This window comes from Patagioenas fasciata, chromosome 8 (assembly GCF_037038585.1).
Source record: "Patagioenas fasciata isolate bPatFas1 chromosome 8, bPatFas1.hap1, whole genome shotgun sequence".
NCBI lineage: Eukaryota > Metazoa > Chordata > Aves > Columbiformes > Columbidae > Patagioenas > Patagioenas fasciata.
Genome location: NC_092527.1, coordinates 35,623,595 through 35,642,319, shown reverse-complemented (window position 1 = coordinate 35,642,319; position 18,725 = coordinate 35,623,595). Strand labels below are relative to the sequence as shown.

General features: G+C 38.5%; 1 protein-coding gene across 2 annotated transcripts in view; it reads left to right on the top strand.

The window, feature by feature from the left end:
* The window catches only part of HSPA12A (heat shock protein family A (Hsp70) member 12A), a 78,861-nt gene that overhangs the window by 37,899 nt on the left and 22,237 nt on the right, over window positions 1-18,725 (top strand). For both annotated transcript variants that reach the window (XM_071812185.1, XM_065843484.2), the window contains exons 3-6: window positions 216-343; window positions 6,782-6,968; window positions 7,881-7,985; window positions 10,511-10,627. In XM_071812185.1, the coding sequence (XP_071668286.1) occupies window positions 216-343; window positions 6,782-6,968; window positions 7,881-7,985; window positions 10,511-10,627 (537 nt within the window). The remainder of the gene's footprint in view (window positions 1-215; window positions 344-6,781; window positions 6,969-7,880; window positions 7,986-10,510; window positions 10,628-18,725) is intronic.

Below are 18,725 nucleotides of genomic sequence, written 5' to 3'. Positions count from 1 at the left end.
CCAGCAAACATATTGAATTGTATTTTAAATTTCTGCTTCCATTGGAATGTGAGCTTTCTTTTAACAACTTTGGGCACAAATGCAGCTTTAGGGAAGTCCTTATTTCCACTGGAGAGATCTGCATGTCTCAGAGAGCAGAAATGCTGAAGGGTAAGACAAGTTACAGTTATTCCAATTAGTGACTCAGTGTCTGTTTTGTTTCTGCTGTTTAACAGAAGGACTCTGATGCAGATGATGCTGTAGAACAGTTATTTCTTGTTGTGGTGGCTATTGATTTTGGCACAACATCCAGTGGCTACGCCTACAGCTTCACCAAGGAACCAGAATGTATTCATGTAATGAGGTAAGGGCTGCAATGCAGCATTTAGTTTTCCATCGTGATAACATGGATTGCCTGCAGTAGCTATAGATGTTTTCTACAGGAGCCTAAAGTGTCTAGATTTGTCTAGTGTTGCCACAGTGTACATCCTCTCATGGTTTCATGGTTATAGATTTTTGTTGCATCTTATTGTATTCTAATTTATTTAATAATCATAAACACATCCACTCTCTGTATTTTGCTGAGTTTACAAGATGACGTGAGTAAAAGAAGGGATCGGTGAGTATTTAGAATTGTTCAGGGAGCAATGATAATTATTAAGTTAGGATGCCCTAATCTCAGTGATCAAGAGAAACTACACATTTATTAAGGGTCATGGCATTTCCCAGGAGTTGCCATCCCCTGGAATCATGCTTGTATACAGTTGTGTGTATGATACTTAGTTATTTGCACCCAGTAACTGGTAGTTCTTGTAGCTGGTTTAAGCTTTTTAGCACTAGTTTGAATGAAATATCTCATAGTGAACCACTGATACTGGTAAATAAGCAATCAAAAGGCATGAATGTGAAAATTAAGGTTTTATGTGAAATCTATTCTGTATTATATGTATGTAAGAGACAGATTTTAGATGCTGTTGTGTAGAGGGGGTGATTTTTTTATTTCTCAATTAAATCAATGCAATATAAAGCTATGCATATAAATCTTATGCAATCACGTGTAAAAACTATTAAGGCAGGTACATGAAAGGTTTGCCATACAAACCATTTTCATAATTTTTTTTTAAGTTTTTTATAACTAGAAACCTGTGCAGTTCTTAGTAAACTACCTTTAAAATGACTATATTGTAACAAGACCAAGCTACAGATAATTTCAGACATAAACAAGGTATGTATGAAAAGCTTAGCCATAGAATTTCTTCTAAATAAAGTTGCTGTTACAGCATTAGGTAGTATACTGTTTGTAGCACTGTAATGCTGAGAACGAAAGGGCAAAAAGAGTAACTTGCTGCAGTGCAGTGTGGTATAAGGTTATTTTTCTAATCAAAGATGCTAGCTTAATGCAGCTCTCTAAATCTCAGCAGACAGTACTGATTGTGCAGTCAGCCTGCAGAGTTGGATTGTATACAGTTTCAAAGTATTTTGGAGCTCTAGTGCAACTGGGTGATGTGAAATACTGTCTAAAGGAATGTAAATTTTGGAATGGTATCTAGTTACAAAGACACCATTTTTGGTACTGACAAGTGATGCTTCAAGGCCTTTTCTGCATCCCATTCACCTACTGTTCAGTGAACAGCACAGCTGCATGAGGCTAGAAGTCAAAGGACAGGCCATGTGTTTCTGTCTCAGACATGTTACAGGGTTGTGGAGTCAGAACCCATGTTGATCAATTCCTATTCTCTTTTGACAACAATCAGTCAGATTTCTTGAGGAAGTTGGATAAAATGAGGGAAGACATCTCTGAAGCTCTACCTGATCACATACTGTGTTGTCTTATAATCTCTCTGAAGCTGTTAGTATGTGAAATCCCTGCTGGTTTTAGGGATGTCCTTTAAGCCATTCAGACTCAAAATTGTACCTTAGGACTTGTTTTACCATTGGATTTGCACTATACTGCAGCAAATGACAGACTAGATTCTCCTTCCAGAGTACTAGACTTTCTGCTGTGTATCACTGAGACACTGAAATCTGGGTGCTGTGTGGGCAGCTGAGAGTGTTGCAGATCCTAAATGACATTTTACTTCTTATGGTTAAAAATGCCACATTTTATTCCTTACGCAATAATGGTAGCATGATTGTGATTTCAGACCTGTGTAGATATTATATGAGATCCTGAAGTAAAAGGAAAGAAAATAAACTAATTTACTTACTTCCAGAAAGAAGGGAGGAACATATTTTGGGGTGGGAATGTATTCAGTTTTCCAACAGGTATTTCAAACAATGGAAAATATTTTAATGCCAGAATTATTATTCCCACTCTCTCCCAAATAAATATTTCTTTTAAGGAAGGACTTTGAGGAAGATGTGCCTTTAAACTGAATTATGAAATAATAGATATAATTTATGTCTTTATATATATATTATATATGACTGCACATGAAATAATGAAATTCAATGAAAAGAGTGGTATATGAAAAAAAATAAGGCTTAGGTAGTTCAGAAGGTATTAAGAAGTTTGAACTTTGTATATAATGAGGCTTACATGTAGGATAATTTACAAACATTTCAGCAGAGTAAATGTAACTTCCCGCATGCACTGGAGAATGTTTACATTAAAATAAAGCATACCAGTGATGCATAGTCCTCTTTACTTCCTAACATTTTTTCCACCTTCCCTCCTTGGAGTTGATCCTTTCCAGACATTTAGATTTCTGACTGCCTTTTAACAAGGTTGCTTTTCTGTAAATGTCTCCATGAAGGGTAAGATGGTTTTATTTAGAAGGAAAGAGTGAACACACAGGGCTTTAGTACCAAGTTTGTAGAAACAGCAAAGTTGTGATTCTGTTTGTGTAATTAGTAGACAAACAGAGTCTTGGTTTTGACTGTGTGTGTTTATTTGCTGTGATGCTCAGTAGTTGTAAATCCTTTTTTGTTTGTTTTTTTAAGTGTTGACATAACAAAGTTCTTTAAGCATGTACTTAGTTTTAAATGTGTGAGGAGCCTCACTCAGTAGATTAAAGCATGTGTTTGGAGGTGGTTGTGTGTTTCTAGATGATCAACTTTACCTTGATTATCTGACATTAGTTGCTTTTTTATCAATTTTAGTCCCTACTTCACACCTGTCAACTCTTACTAGTTCCCCATGGCTTCTGTAAAGGTAGTTGTGGTTACCTTCAGACTCCTGTTGCGGAATAGAAGTGTATGTTACAGTGAGCGCTAGTTTCTGCATACCTTGAGGCTGTGAGTAAGTGCATATGAACAGCATTGCCATGAGTTCAGCAAGCACTTCGGCATGCAGGGCAGTGCCAGAGCCCTAACAAAATACAGTTTGGTGCTGCAGAATGGGTTAATAAAGTCTCCTTTGAGGGGAATACACAGGTTCTTACACAGTTTTGAAAAACTATTGATTGATATGCACTTAGGTGAAGTCATAAATGTTTTGGCTGCTGGTTAAATGGCAACAAACTGAATGTATGTATTTCACAAATGGAGAAAAAAAAAAGGGAAAACGCACGTGGTTATGATACAAATTGCAGCCTGTCTTTGGAAGGAGGGAGCATCTGGTATTTTTTCAGTGTAACTTTGCTTCAACCTTCAGGTTTTTCCTTTTTCTTCTCTTCCCTGTTTGGTTTGAATTCTTGGCAGACACATGCTTGCCTTTCTTCTGCATACACACTCTAGCAGTGTTCAGCTGCATTTTGATGACCCCACTGCTTCATTTCCTGGACTGTTATGCTACAGCTCTGGATCAAATTCTCATCACTCTGCATGGATCACTCTCTTCGCTCTGTCTGTCAGCCAGATTCCTGTGCAAGGAGGGTCATTTCTCTAACCTTAATGTAACCTTGTGATCCTTTCCAGACTAACTTTCCTCTTATCTCTATTTTCACTTTTAGTGTACAGTCAGATCCTCTGTGCCTGTCAATGAGTCTATGCTGCTCTGTTTGCTGATCTACTCTACTTTATATCAGCCTAGGAACTGCTCTCAGTTTAGGCAGAAGTCTACCTTGGGTTCTGCTTGAATAGATTTTTAGCTATGACTCTGCTTTGAGAAGATACCTATCACATGCATTTAGAATTATTTAGGTTGGAAAAAGACCCTTGAGATCATTGAGTCCAACCACTAGCCTACCACTGCCACTACCATTAGAGAGTACTGCTGGCTCGTATTAGGCCATGCTCTTAGTAGGCATTTCAATTGTTTTCCCTTAGGAGGAGCATAATTACCTTTATTTTGCCTGTGTTGGGACCGTGAAGGAAAACTGCAAACGAAGGTGTTGAAATCCTAGCTCTGCTGACTAGAAGCCTTCACTAACAAGTGAGGCTGGGGCTCCACCTGAGAAAGTGTTCCAGTCAGGAGTTACCATGCACACACCTTTGTCTGCAGCTGCTTCTCTCTGGAAAAGATGTCACACAGGAATATTTTTAAAACTCTGATTGCAAATGGTAAAATCAGACTTCCCCGTCTGTTTCCTTCTTGCTCTTTCTGTGACAGAACAGTAATACAGGCTGAGAACTTTAGAACTTACTGAGCAATTACTGTGTCTAGTTTCCATCAGAAACTCATCAGGAAGTGAAGGTCCATTTCTCTAGGTGGCTTTGAAAATTTCAGCCCATACCACTGAGCATCAATTTGTCTTCATTTGGACTGCACTTTAAGTGTAGTTATTCTGGAAAGAGAAAATGTGCCTAGCCATAATGAAAAATAAAGAAGTATTGTTATAGCCACATCCTATTTATGGAATTTCTCACTGGTGACTCAGAATGAATCATTAATGATTCCAAGCAAAAATGATACCAGTCTGTCTCCTCTCTTCTTGCAGCGGGTGTGTGGGATTTAACATTCTGGTGAAATAACCTGTGTTTTCTGTTCATGGGCTGTGGGACCCCAACTTATTCACACTGGAGCCGTATGTTTGCTATAACACTTACTCAGAGACTTTGGAGTTGACCAAGTATGTTCCTAGGAGCAGGATGGAAGAAATGACCTGGAGCAGAGCCCTTGCCAGCTGATAATAGCTCAGGGGCTGAGCAGCTGGACTAGGGAGATTTATGAAAGCTTTTTTTCCGAGTGGATGGAGGTGGAAGTCATTCCACTTCTCATTACTGTTTCTGCTTTCAGAGCCGTGGAATTGCCCTCTATACTGAATTAAATTCATAGACATGTGGTTATTCCCAGCCATCACTTCTGCTGGTGCAAGAAGGGGCAGATTTTACTCTGTTTGATTTAGTTGAATGGTCTGAATGGTTCCCAGCACTTTAGAAGATCCTTTTCCTTGTTCCTTTGCCAAGTATTAACCCCTTAGATTTAAATCCTCCATGTCAGTTGTCTCCCTAGGTCTGGGGGTTGATCAATTTTCAGTTGGTTCAACTGTTTCTGAGAGTGAAATGGAAAAGAAGATTACTTATTTTTTTTTTTTTCCTACATAATTTTTCTATGTCACATAAACAAGTACCACAGAACAAAGCAATCGTTCTGTGCTTCCGAACAAGGACTTTGGCAGTAGTGTATTATGGAAGTGTGTTTTGCTATCTTTAGAAAAAAACAATCAACATGTGGTTTAATAATGAGTGCAGTTGCCTTTGTGATTTTAACTTGGCTCCTGTTTGAGCTGCATTATGATTATGGCTGATAGCATAAAGTAGATTTTCCACTCATGCTTTTTTAAGAAAATGTTCTTCAGTGTTTGTTTCCCATGCTGAAAGTACTTGTACATGGGGTGAGGGGAACAGTAATGTGAATTTCTTGTTCTTCCATTGTGCTCTTTTTTGTGATGGAGAAGACAAGAATGCTCACAGCTATCTCGGTGGTACAACTTCCTACTGCCTGACCTTGTCAGCTCCACATGCCCCCTCCACTTCCTGCTGCATTTAATGGTTGTTTCCATAATGGATGTTCTTACTTATTTCCTTATCCATTCTGTGAAAGAAGCCTTGTGTTGCTTTCACCTTCACACCATTGAGCTTCTTGGGTCTTCCTGAAGATACATTTACAATCTTGATAAGATAGGATAATTTTATTGACTGTTTTAGTGGATGGTGGTGAGGAAAATGTTTTGGTGCCTATAAGATACTTGGTGGTTGGGGGGAGTCTGCTTTCCTTTTGACAGACTAAAATTTTTACAACATTTGGGGCATTTAAAACACAAAATTCATTCATTTCAGGTGAGTAGAAAGTGTGATGCAGAGAGCCCAACATCTGCAGTCATGTCTTCAGAGTTTCAGGTGTCCAGGAAATTAGACACGTGAAGAAGTGTTGGTTGAACTGGCTTGTCTTGCTCCAGGGAGGATTCTGTGACAGAGGCAGGGATTTAATTGACTTCTCCACAGTGGTGTTCAGCTGATTTAAACAGGTCTCTATTTCAAAACAGCCATTTTGAGGATCTGGGTTTTCTTTTGTAGTATTCTTGCATAATTACGTGATTTTTTTTTTTTCTTTCCCCTGCAATAGTTATTACATATGTATGTTTAGTTTTAAAACATAAGTGTAATATTGTTTCCTTGTTAAGTGTGTGTGGCTTACTTTAAGGAATCTGTGCTCTTATCAAAGACAGAATATTATTATCTCCTTAAAAATAATACAACTAACTGCAAAATTTATTGAATTTTCTGAAATTAAAATTGCAGTCCTCTTTTCTTGGATGTGAATAAAACCACTTGATATCTTAAGGATTAAAAATAGTATCTTGGGAGGGGAAAGCAGTGTGTAGAATCTGCCACCAGATTTTTTTCTCATTATATGCCACTTTTTCTGCTGCTTTTAGCTTTAATGTAACTCACTGAAACTGTTTCACTTTTTGGATAGACGATGGGAAGGTGGAGATCCAGGTGTATCGAATCAGAAGACACCAACAACTATCCTCCTGACGCCAGAGAGAAAGTTTCATAGCTTTGGGTATGCAGCAAGAGATTTCTACCATGACTTGGATCCCACCGAATCAAAGCACTGGTTGTATTTTGAAAAGTTTAAGATGAAGCTACATACCACCAGTGTAAGTAATAACCAGCTCTCCTGGATAATTGTGCATCTGCTTCTCAAATCATCTTCTGTGAACAGTGCTAGATTTTGCCTAAAGATTTTGAACTAGATGTGAAGCAACTCTGTTTCTGAGTTTAGAGAGTAAATAAAGTAAATTAAACTTCTCAGTTAACATTATGATTCATTTTGCCTCTCACTCCATTTGGCAAGTATATTTTGCCAGCCTTCTTTCTAGATCTTAAAAGTTCAATATCTGCTTTGCTTAGATCTTCATGTCCTAATTTTCCTGAGTGAGATTCATACCTGTCTAGGGAGTCTCCATTAGGTTCATTTGTTGTATTAATTTACTCAGAAAACAGAAGTAGAATAGAAGAGCCATACTGATCTCTAGTGCAGATGAGCAAATTTACCCGGAGATCATTATCACAACTGCAAGTGCAAATCATGCTGAAATTTGACATTATTCCTACTGATTATATTTTAGTCTTTAAACTAAGCTATTCTTGAGTTTTGGGACTTGGCCAGTGCTTTCTGTATTGAGGTGTTTTGTTGTTTCGTGTGTTGGTGGGAAGCCAAAAATCTATGCTTTTAGCTTTTAACCCCTTAACTTGGATTAAATTTCTTACATATGCATCTTTGTTGCAATTAATTACAAATACATTTATTGTAATTATTTAATATTTAGTCCATATTTCTCTCTCTGCTTGCAGTTATTTGTAGACATGCTAGGTGTTTAAAAACAAAGTCTAAAATAAGCAGCGTCATGCTTCAGGAAATACAAGTGATTATTTAGATCCTCTTCTGAACAATTTTGTCACTTTTTCCTAGCCAGGTGGATAAAGAATTCCCCTTCTTCAAGCAGTGGGAACTGATTTCATGTTTACCTTTTCCTTTTAATAACATCCAGTTATTTTCTTTCACATAGAATCTTTCCATGGAGACAGACCTGACAGCTGCAAATGGCAAAAAAGTCAAAGCACTTGAGATATTTGCTTACGCTCTGCAATTCTTCAAAGAACAGGCATTAAAGGTAGAGTAATGCTTCCTTATCTTGATTTTCTATATTTATAACTGGTATAAATGTGAGCTTAACACATCTAACCTTGCCAAGCTTTGACCTCAGCAGTATTTGATGTAAACAAAGCAAGGCAGCTGTAGAAACTCCAGGCAGGCTGTGGACTCTGGAGAGCTCACAATAGCCTGAAGTGATTTCCTCTTGCACAGAGAAAGCTCAATTCAGTGTATCACTGTGATGCATAGTTCTGAGTATCTTCTTACTAGCTTAAATATTTTTTTACCTTTTTTTTTTTCATGAAAAAACATTCATTCGAAAAGAGAATTTAAAAGTGCAGGAGCTGAAGCTCAGGAATTAAATTTGAGACTAGGTCCTTTCCTCATCCTTTACACTTCTGCTGCTGGAATAATGGGTTGTTCTGTGTTCACTCAAGTTGGCTCTGTGAAATGCGGTAGCCTGGGCACCTACTAATGTCTCCTGCCCTAACCTGACTTTGTCTACACTGATTAAGCAAAGGGAAGACGGATAAGCTGGATTTATTTTGTAATAAAAAGATTATTAAAAGGTCATTTTTAATTTGATGACTGGAATCTCACTGTAAATTGGAGGTGTACAGGCTGGCTAACCTGGTGGAAATGGTGTAATTATGCCAATGCGATGATCTGTACAGGCTACTTGGTTGCACTGAGAGGTTCAGTATATTACCATATGCCAAATTCCGCACCAGCACAGATATATAGCCTCCATTACCTGAACCAACTCAGGTACCTTTGCACAATACTCCCTTGATTCTGTTCTACGGTGTTAAACTGTAGTGTGTGTGCCAAAGAGCCACAATTAGGCTATGTTATGTTGCCCTGATCCTGAATGCATGTTTATGCAGAAAATCTAGCAAGCGATAGGCAGAAACAAAAAGAAAGACATGTTTTGGGGTTTAATTTGTGAATGTGTTGTGATGGACTGCCTCCATTTATGTTGCCTTTTTTTTTTCTTTTCTTTGTGTGCTTTTTTTTTCTTTTTTTCTTTTTTCTCTAGTGTGGTTGGTGTTGGTGGGAAAATACATTCTATTTTCCATTTCCCATTTGAAAAGTTGCAACAGAAATATCTTGTAATATTCTTCTTGGGTCACAAGGTTGTTTTGCATATTCTCCTGTGAAATACATGTCCCCAGTAAACAGTTGTTGGGATTTAAATTATCATGTAAACAGTCAAATGTGAGTTAAACACGCATTGCCTCCAAATGGACCGCTATAATGTCAACATAAACATACTATCATAGTTGCTAGGTCAAATTGGAATATTTATCCATGCAAATATTATTTAAAATAGCCTTGTTGTGAAGAACTAACCTACTTTTTTGAATGGGTTTAACTTATTCTCTGTGAGCGGTCAGTCTATTCTTTATGGCTACAGAGAAACAATCCCACCATTACAACTCAGATTCCTCGTCTTGTCTCAAAGACTTAGTTAACCAGATTTTAGAGTCGATTGTAGAGTCACAGACTTGAACCTGTGTGTAGTCTGGGGAAATTCTTAGTGAATATGGATGTTGTTGGGTACAGTCCCATGTATTTGCTGTGCTGCCTGTTCAGGGCTACATCCTTTCCTGATGGTAATAAATAAATCCCTGTGATTTGTGAGTGTATGCTGAAACTAATTAGACGAGCAATGTAAATGAACTGTTACTAGGACTAGAATTTGTCCATTCCTAGTGCCCTGTGCAGTATAAAGGTGCTACTTTTCTAATATGGATTTTTGAACTGCAGCATAGCTAAACAAACACAACACCTTGGCACATTCTGAAGGCCCGTTGTTCACCTTTCTAAATTTCCATCCAAACAGAGAAAGGTTCAGATAGGACATATGGTAATGACATTTCACTTGGAACCTTTCCCAAAACATGTCAGTATATCACCTAATTTGCAAATGCAATACAGACTTTCCTCTTTTTAAGGAAAAAAAAAAGCACAATAAAAGAACTAAACTAGCCTTGAATGTTTGCTTAAAGTAAAATTTTCAACGAGCAATCAGTCATATTTTTTAAAGGGTTTAACTGTAACTTCCGCTTGCTAACTGAGTTGTAAAAATTTGATTTAAAGGTAAGTGGTATATAAAGAAGTCATTGAAAAGTCTGGATTGTAAAACACAATGTTCATCAGTGATACCTCAAATATTTTCCTGTGTATTAATCCAGATACAAGTGTGAATTATTCAATCTAACAGCAAATTCCACACTATGGGTAAGTATATACATAAATGTTCTGCAATATTCAGCAGTGCATGAACTGCTTTTGGAAAAACTAACTTCTACTTCATGTTGAGCAGTAAGCTTTTCTATAGGCCTCCTTGAACAGGCATCAACCCTAATGGCATAGTAAAGCATTCTTGACAGGTTGGCAATAATTCTGATTTGTAGCATAGATGTAGCAGGAAAAAAATTGAAAGGAGAAAGTTTGTTACTGGAGCCAGCAGAAAAGAATGTTTTCTGATAAAGCTGACAACCATCATTTTGCATTCACCTCTATTTTCCTTTTATCTAGGAGCTCAGTGACCAAGGAGGCTCAGACTTTGAAAACACTGAAGTAAGATGGGTCATTACAGTGCCTGCTATTTGGAAGCAGCCTGCTAAGCAGTTTATGAGACAAGCTGCCTACAAGGTAAGGTTATAGGCTGAATGTAGAAATGCTTCTCTAAAGCCCTAGTTGATAGGCTAAATGATAAAACGTATTTGGGACAATTAGCTCTAGTATAAACTGTGTAGAAATGATATAGAAAGGAATCAGACTAGAAGCATTGAAAGAGAAGTTGACTCTACCAAGCAGTAGCTATAAGTCATATATATTCACCTCTTAAATGCCTTTTTCTTTCTATTTACTTTTATATATTGTTGTCCCCTGCAGACTGATGGTTTAGTCATCCTGTACACTGTATTTCTGCTGAATCCAGTGCACGTGCAACAGATGCAGTTTTGAGACCCAAGGGAAAGCTGATTTTAAAACACTGGACACAGTTTTGTTTTCTTACTTTTTTTGGGTCATCACAGACTTTAAAAGTTTTTAAGAAAAAAAAAAAAGAGGAGGGAAAGCAAAGAACCTCCTTGGTGGGACTTTTTTCCAGTTCTCATTTTCCCACAGTAGGAATGAAAGGACTGTGAACTGGATAGTCTGAATATAAAATTAAATTCAAATGCTATTTTCACCAGTAAGAGGTTTGTCTGCATTTAACTCTTTCTCCCCAACCCCCTCAAATATGTGCACTTTCCATATGCATATCCTTTATTTCCAATTCAGTTTGCATCTTTGATACATGAGATGTACACATTCTTTTAATCAGGATATTCATTTTCTGGTGTGTTTTATGTATTTTTGGTCAGAAACTTGCGTAACCCATTGGCAGCAGCTATGCGATGCACAGTTTGTAGAATATCTTGCAGTTCATGAGTAATTTGCAGAGTGCTCCTGGGAAGTCCCCAGATATTTCTAACTCTGTTTCTAACTATCTCTAATGTTGAGCAACATTTTTCTCAACAGTCTTTGTTGTGGGATTGCTTATGCTAGTGCCAGAAGCAAAACACTCTTAAAGTTCTGATGGAAGGACACATTTGTAGGTAAATCTGAAACACTATAGAGACCCATTCATTATCTTTGTATATTGTTGTCTGCCTGCTGTCTGTGTGCATGTGTGCTCGTGAACCGGGAGCTGTGTAAGGAACAGGGCAGGGTAAGGTAGATCTCTTGGCATTTCTCATTTGTGGCACAATGGAATGTTGTTAATTAGTGTCTGTGTCTGTGGCTGTTTCTGTGATCGTGTACTTTTATTGGCAGGGTTGATAAATAGTGAGGACTGACAAGGCTTTTAACTTCGGCTGTGTGATCAATTGCAGCAAAACCTAAGAGTTTAGGGAAATGGTTGATGTTTACTTGACACACATGGTTGGTTGTTTTTTTTTTTTTAAGTCATGGGGATGAATAAAGAAGCACAGAAAACTGAGAGTTCTGCATTGCCATTCAGTCTTTCAGATTCCTATTGCTGGATCCAACATCTTCCTCAAACCAGTATGTACAGACGGATCAGAAGTTGCAGCGCTTGTTGCTAGCTATTGGGACATCCAAACATCATGAAAATGAGAGCTTCTCGTAAGAGCAATCAGGGCATCAAGTAAAGTGTGAAAAGGCAGTGGTAGAAGTTTTGTTACTGGAAACACACTGAGGTACAACCACTAGTCTAAACTGAGAGTTAACTGGTAGAAAATCTCTATGAGCTGTGGAAATCTGCTTGAATTATCCGTGGCAAGCTCTAAGAGAACAAAAATATTAATGGCTTCAGTTATTGGATCATAATGTAAAGCCCAGCCTTTCTGGAATAGTTAAGTAGTTATGTAGGCAAAGGTAAATATTACATGGAATTACTAAAATCAAGTAAAAAGTGTTGTAGGTCTGCATCTTCATTCAACATCCATCAGCTTTTGTACAACCTACAATCTTAATGCCTCTCTGACATCCCCCATCTCTGTTTTTCCTTAAAACATTGCTTTACCTGGAAAATTTAATCTGCCCAAGGGCTTCTGCAATTCCCAGTTCTAGCCTCGGTGCTGCTTTCTCATTTGAATGAGTAATCTGGGTGTTCCCTTCAGCTCACAGTTCTTCCTCTCTCTTTCAAAATCCTTATTCTGTCTGCATGACAGCTTTTCTGTCTGTACATACTGCTGAGCTTTCATCAAAGCTGTCGCTGATTTTGCATCTTGGTTACTGCAACATCATTTCCTTGGCTTTGGAAACCTGGCCTGTTCTAAAGGGGTTTGTAGTCTCACATTTGACAGGGAATCAACCTATATTTGACTCCATCTGTGTTAGGCATAAGCTGCATGTCCTGGACGTGAACATGTAATGCTAACTCATTTTCCTTCTCTAAAATGGCTTTTTTTTCACGCATACAAAAGCTTGACCATGTTTGACCTACTGATATGTGAAAACTGCTCCTCATTGCTTCTTGCTGTTACCCTGCCTGCCCCATCTGTGTTCATTTGCTGTACTTTTTGCATCCTTAACTCTTTTTATATTTGAGTTATTACCTTATGAAGCAGGTTTATTCCAATTTGTCTTCCTCTCTGGGGCCTCCTGAGAGACTAAGTCTGATAGGCTGTAGAGGGCTGCATGTCCTTACAACCTTACTTTGCTGAATCAAAATTACTCCCCTCCTGAATAACAGTCCACAGGTGCTTCCTCCTGTCCCTCGTGCTAAAGTCCTGTGTATCCAGAGATTGTTCTAAAGCTGTGTACACCTGTGCAGGTCTGGTCACATTTAGAGAGAGCTCTGAGGCAAGAACAGAGGATCATCTCTGCAGGACCCATTTTGACTAAAGCTTCCTTTCCCAAAGCTTGTGTGCTGGGATTAGTGTACATTGCATCTGTGTTCATCACATCCTAAATAATGACTCTTAGGATGCGTCTGTCAGGTTTCTCATTTCCCCCACCAGTGAAATATAAGGCATCACAAATAGTGTTAACTTTTCTTGTTGCTGTGTCCTAGTTGTTCCCTTTCAAATTCTTTGCTTTGGTGAAGTTCTGTCAGAAGTGCTGTGTTTACCAGTGTCGGAAGGACTCCCTTTCTCATGAAGAGCTCTCATTGTGAGTAACAAATTCAAGTTGCTGATACCTTTTCTTATTTTAGAGACCTTGGCGGAGTGGTATGGTTGGACAGCCTGTGGGAGGACTCCATCCCACTCATGTGGGTGGGACCTGCCCTTGTCCTTGCAAAAGCAGCCAAATACAACACATGCTGGGCCCAGGGTTTAGACCCCAACATGAAAAGATGACTTAGGTGTGGAGACAAGCCACTTCAAGCTCATGAACCTGGCCTGGAGCTTACAGCATCATCAGAGTGACGTGAGCATGGACACAAAACCAGGATCCCACCTCTGTGTCATCTGAGATTGTCCTGACACAAGAAAATGCAGTGTTTTGTTAGTCTTGTATTACTGCTGAAAAGAAATCTAAAATAAAGTATGTGTCCTCTAATGGAAAGGTGAAACTCTAAAAGTACTCAAGAACATTTTTGTAGAAATCCATTGAATCTAGGTAGTCATTAATTATTGGTTCAGTCTTAACAGCATTTTGCTGTCTTAATATATTACTATGACCGGTAGTTTTAATCCCTTATCCAAATGAAATTCAGGCACTGTAGATTGTTTATTAGAGGAACACAAGATCCGATATTCTTGGCAGAGGGTTTCTTTTTAGTAAAGGCATTCTTCCAGCTCATCTTTCAATACAAATTCTTTGGGCACACTAAGTGCAGAGCAGAATCTGCAGGCTGGAATTCCATGAACATGCCAATAAGAATAAGGTTTTAAGAAAGAGTTTGAAGTGTGACAGGAATATGTGAACGCAGAAGCTATAAAATAAGAAAGCAAAACATGGCATATGAAGAACACTTAGGGCAGAGTAAAGGAAAGGGAAGGATAGTGCATTTTCATAAACTTGCCCAAAACATTCTGTAATCTTAAAAACACCAATTAGCTGGGGATATTGAGACTTCTTTTCTTTTAATATGAACTGTTGGTTTTGAAATGGAGTTCTGCAGCTCTGAAGTAGATTTGTATTCCAATTACAAATAGCAAATAAAATTGTTTGCATGGTAAGCTCGTATAAATAAACATAGAGGCAGTCTAGGTTATAGGGTTAAGCACGTGAGCCTGGAATTCCAGAGGCTTTCTTTAACCGTCTCTGAATCTTTATTAATGTTTTCACATCAATTTTGTCGTGGAATGCTTGTCATGAGAATTGTTTAACACATTGTGTTCCAGGGTTACATTAAATTACATTGATCAGTACTACCCTGCTCTGTAGAAACCTGCAGAGAAAAGTAAACAATCTGATCAAAGAGTCATGTGATGGCACATAAAATCTCTTGATAATAAAAACATGACATGAAGTACATTTGATTTTAAAAAGATGACAAGAGAGTCTTAACTAGATTGTTATCTGTGAAGGTGAACTACTCTTATTCCTTTTCAATAATTTTCTTTGGCATGTAAAACACATGCAACTGAAATTTATTTCTCTAGGCACAGTGTAACAGACTTATGCTATAAACTACTTACGGCAATGATGTTCAGGCATAAGCAACACTGGAAAGCTGGTGATTTCTTTGAAATGGTACTTGTTAGTGGAGGCAGACAAGGCAGAAGTGTGTTAATACATCAACCATCCTGGTTATTTGTAGCTTCTGTGGTTCTCTTGAGTCCATGCTTTCACTTTTGTGATATTAAGGTCTTTTTAATCATAAGGATTAAAATGTTTATGAAAATATGTTGGGGAGGATTCTGCATCATGTAGCTGTGTTTAATTAGGAAAGGATAACTAACTGAGGAGTGAAGATTACAGAGTGGGAACTCAGCACAGTGGGAAATGTGTGCTAATGGATCTTGATTACACATTTCAATTACCTAGCCAGGTTCACATGAAAGCACAGGCAGTTGACAAAGCCATCTGCTAATCCAGTTTTGTGCATTTCTGTTTGTCCACTTCCGTTGCACAAATTGGAATATTTGGAGGCTTTATTTTTCTAAGCAAGTAAACCAGGAGATTTTCATAACATTTTAGGTAGGAGTAGGTAGATGGATCTGTGCCTGTCTTATAAAGCTGTAGAACATGTTTCTCAGGATCTTAGAAATTGCCTGAAAGGGCACTGGATCTAATAGAAGTAGCCAAAAATCAGAAGCTTCCCTCTGCCTGGAGGGAAAACTGTGCTAGGTGGGTGTTTCCAGACAAAAGAAGAAAACAGTCTGAAAGGCTTTAAACTGCAATCAGGAAGAGTCGGGGGAGTGACAGAAGTCTGCGAACACGTATAAATCAGGGTGGACAAGATATAAAGCTGGATAGGACTGTTTGTAATAAATTCCTACAAAGGACAATGAAGGAGGGTAATAGATTGGCTGAAAAAGCATCTTAGGTGCCAGTATTCAGTTACAAAGACAAATAAAGGAAATACAAGCTGGAAATACAACTATAGTGAAAAATATTAAGGCTAAATCAGAAAGACCAAGGCATAAAATAAGATGTAACTAAGGATAAATAGAAAGCATATAATCTTCTCGATGAAATTGCTGTCAGTCAGGGCCACTTATGTGTCTCTAATAAAATCATCCTGAGCCATGTGGACCTACAATGAGGATATTTTGAAACAAAGTGAAGGGGAGAGCCTGAGACACTAAGAGGTTGCTTAGATAGGAGGAGAGTCAAGCTTTGCTGTTGTGGTAACTGGTGCATGCCCGTGGTACAAAAAGCATTTCTACAATAATGTAACATGAAAAATTGAAAAGCTTATGCGAATTTAATGGCCCCATTTTTCTAATGCATGCTAGTCATAAAACTTGCAACTAATGTCCTCCTGCACCTTGGGGGATATAGTGTAATGCAAAAAAAAAGATCTTGGTAATGCCATTCGGAGCTAAGCTTTCATTTACTGCACAAATGTGATCTGTGGCAACAATCACTTGGGAGCAAGCTGCAGCAACATCACAGTGGTGGAGGTATGGATTCAATGGCACTGTGATCCCATTTATCATCAAACTGCCAACACGGCCTCTCCCTTAGCAAGTTATCATTCAGCAATATGTGAGTCAGCTTTGATAATGCTTGTTTGGAGTTATTTGTGGGCCCAATACTGGTGAAAATTTTGGAGGACTGAAAGGGCAGAGATTGTGAGTTCACATCCTATTGATGCAGGTTTCAGTACAGGGGAGCAGAGAGAAGGGGGCTTACAGCAGACATATAGTCTCTGTGACTGCATCAGAAAGCATTCACAGAGTGGTGTGTTTGGGCTTGTGGGTGCTGTGTTGTGCTACTGGGAGATGTGGCAGCCCTTGCCCATCTCTGCACAGTCTGTTGAAAACATGTGAACTCTCAGTGAGCCAGCACTGCGGCTGTGGCTGGTGCAGGTCTGAGCCCAAGCTCTGGGGCTTGCTGAACTACATGAATGAAGAGGGGAGTCAAAGACTGAGGGGCAGCACAGGCAGCGGGATGTGCCAGTTCCTCCTGACCCTCTTCCCAGACCTTTCCACAGGTGTAATATACACTCCTTCCCACTCTTTTATCTCTTTGATTTCTATCTCTCACCTGTGCCAAGACAGAATGCTGATTCTGTCCTTCCACGTTAGCCCTCAGGTCTGCAGAGCTCGGTAAAATCTGAAATCACCTCCATGGGAAGTTTGGCACGAATAGACTTTTCCTTTGAGAGGTGAACAAATGACCAGCAGTCCCTCAAAAATTAACTATGTATTCTTTTCAGTGAAAGCATAAGTTTGGAATAAACAGCTCGTACACATTTCTGGGAGGTCTTCTGTGTGGGCAGTGTGACGGTTGTAAAATAGTTCAAGATTGTCCCAGTGGCCTTTTTCTTTGAGTCAAAGAACATGTCTGCTAGGTTTGGGGTAGGCTGACATTCTCCTGTCAGGGCTGTCACAGTACAGTTTGAAATTGTAAACTTCCTTGGGTTTTTGAACTAAGATAAACCAATTAAAGGACTTCTCTGTCTGAGAGAGGATGATATTTTGGAAGGCTTGACAGGAAGAAGCCCTTTTTGACAGCATTGTTTTCTGCAGGAAGCTTTATGTACTTTAGCATGCGGACTAGAAGTATAATGTTAATCCTGGTATCACTTGTGTAGTGAATACTGTATTCTTTCAATATTCTGCAATTCTGTTAGTGTCACATGTAGGGATTTGACAATATTTCTGATTCTCTGTCCTCTCATTGCTCCTACTGCACAGGAGAGCCTTGTTTCCCCTGAGCATAGAGCTCAGGAGCCCTTGAGATTATCTGCTGCTCTTCCTTCTCTGGATGCCATTATGCGTTTTAGGAATTTCAAAGGTTTGTATTATATGTTACGTTCAGTAAGTTTTACTGTTTTATAAATTAAAAAAGGGAAATTATAGTACAAAATCCAGAAGACCTGATGAGTATGGGTTTTAATAAAAGAATCAAACAGTGCTTACAGTCCCAAATAATTCCAAGTTCAGGTTGAAAATACAAATAATAGGTTATAAAAATAATGTATAAAATATAAAGTATAGTAATGCACTAGTAAAGCAATCTGTACTCTTAGCTTTGTAACAGCAACCCCAGGAAGAATAAATTCAGGCAGTCTGACCATGCTTAGCAAAAACATTTGTCTTAATAAGACAGCCTAGTCATCTATAACAAATTGGTTCATCTAATCAGTGACCACACAGATGTTGCAGTTCTGACTGTAGCCAATGCAGCTCCACAAAATTCATTATTCAGAGTGTGCTGAAAGTAAAAGTCACACTTCATTACAGTTCCAGATGCCCCGTTTATCTTCTTGCTTTTCAGAATGGGATAATGCCGTAGTTTCTCAACAGCCATTAGAAAGGAGCAGTGTTACAGACTGTACTTTTTTTCTTATCATAGGAGAAGCTTTATTGATAGGTTAGTAAACAGAAATGAAATACCAAGTGAGTTCTGCTTTGGTCCAAAGCAGCTTGCTGAGTAGCAGGATCGAGTATGTACATGACTGATAGCCTGCTTGATTATTCAGAATCCAAGCACGCCTCATCCCAGCAAACTTCAGCAACAGCTCCATTGTAAACCTCGATATTGAGTTGGTTACTAGAAATTGATACATTTGCTTTAGTGAATTGTTTCACAAAGCTTGGTCTAAGTAACTTGCAAAATGTTATATGGGAAGCTTGTAGCAAAGCTGAATGCAAAAGAATTGAACTTCAAATCTAGG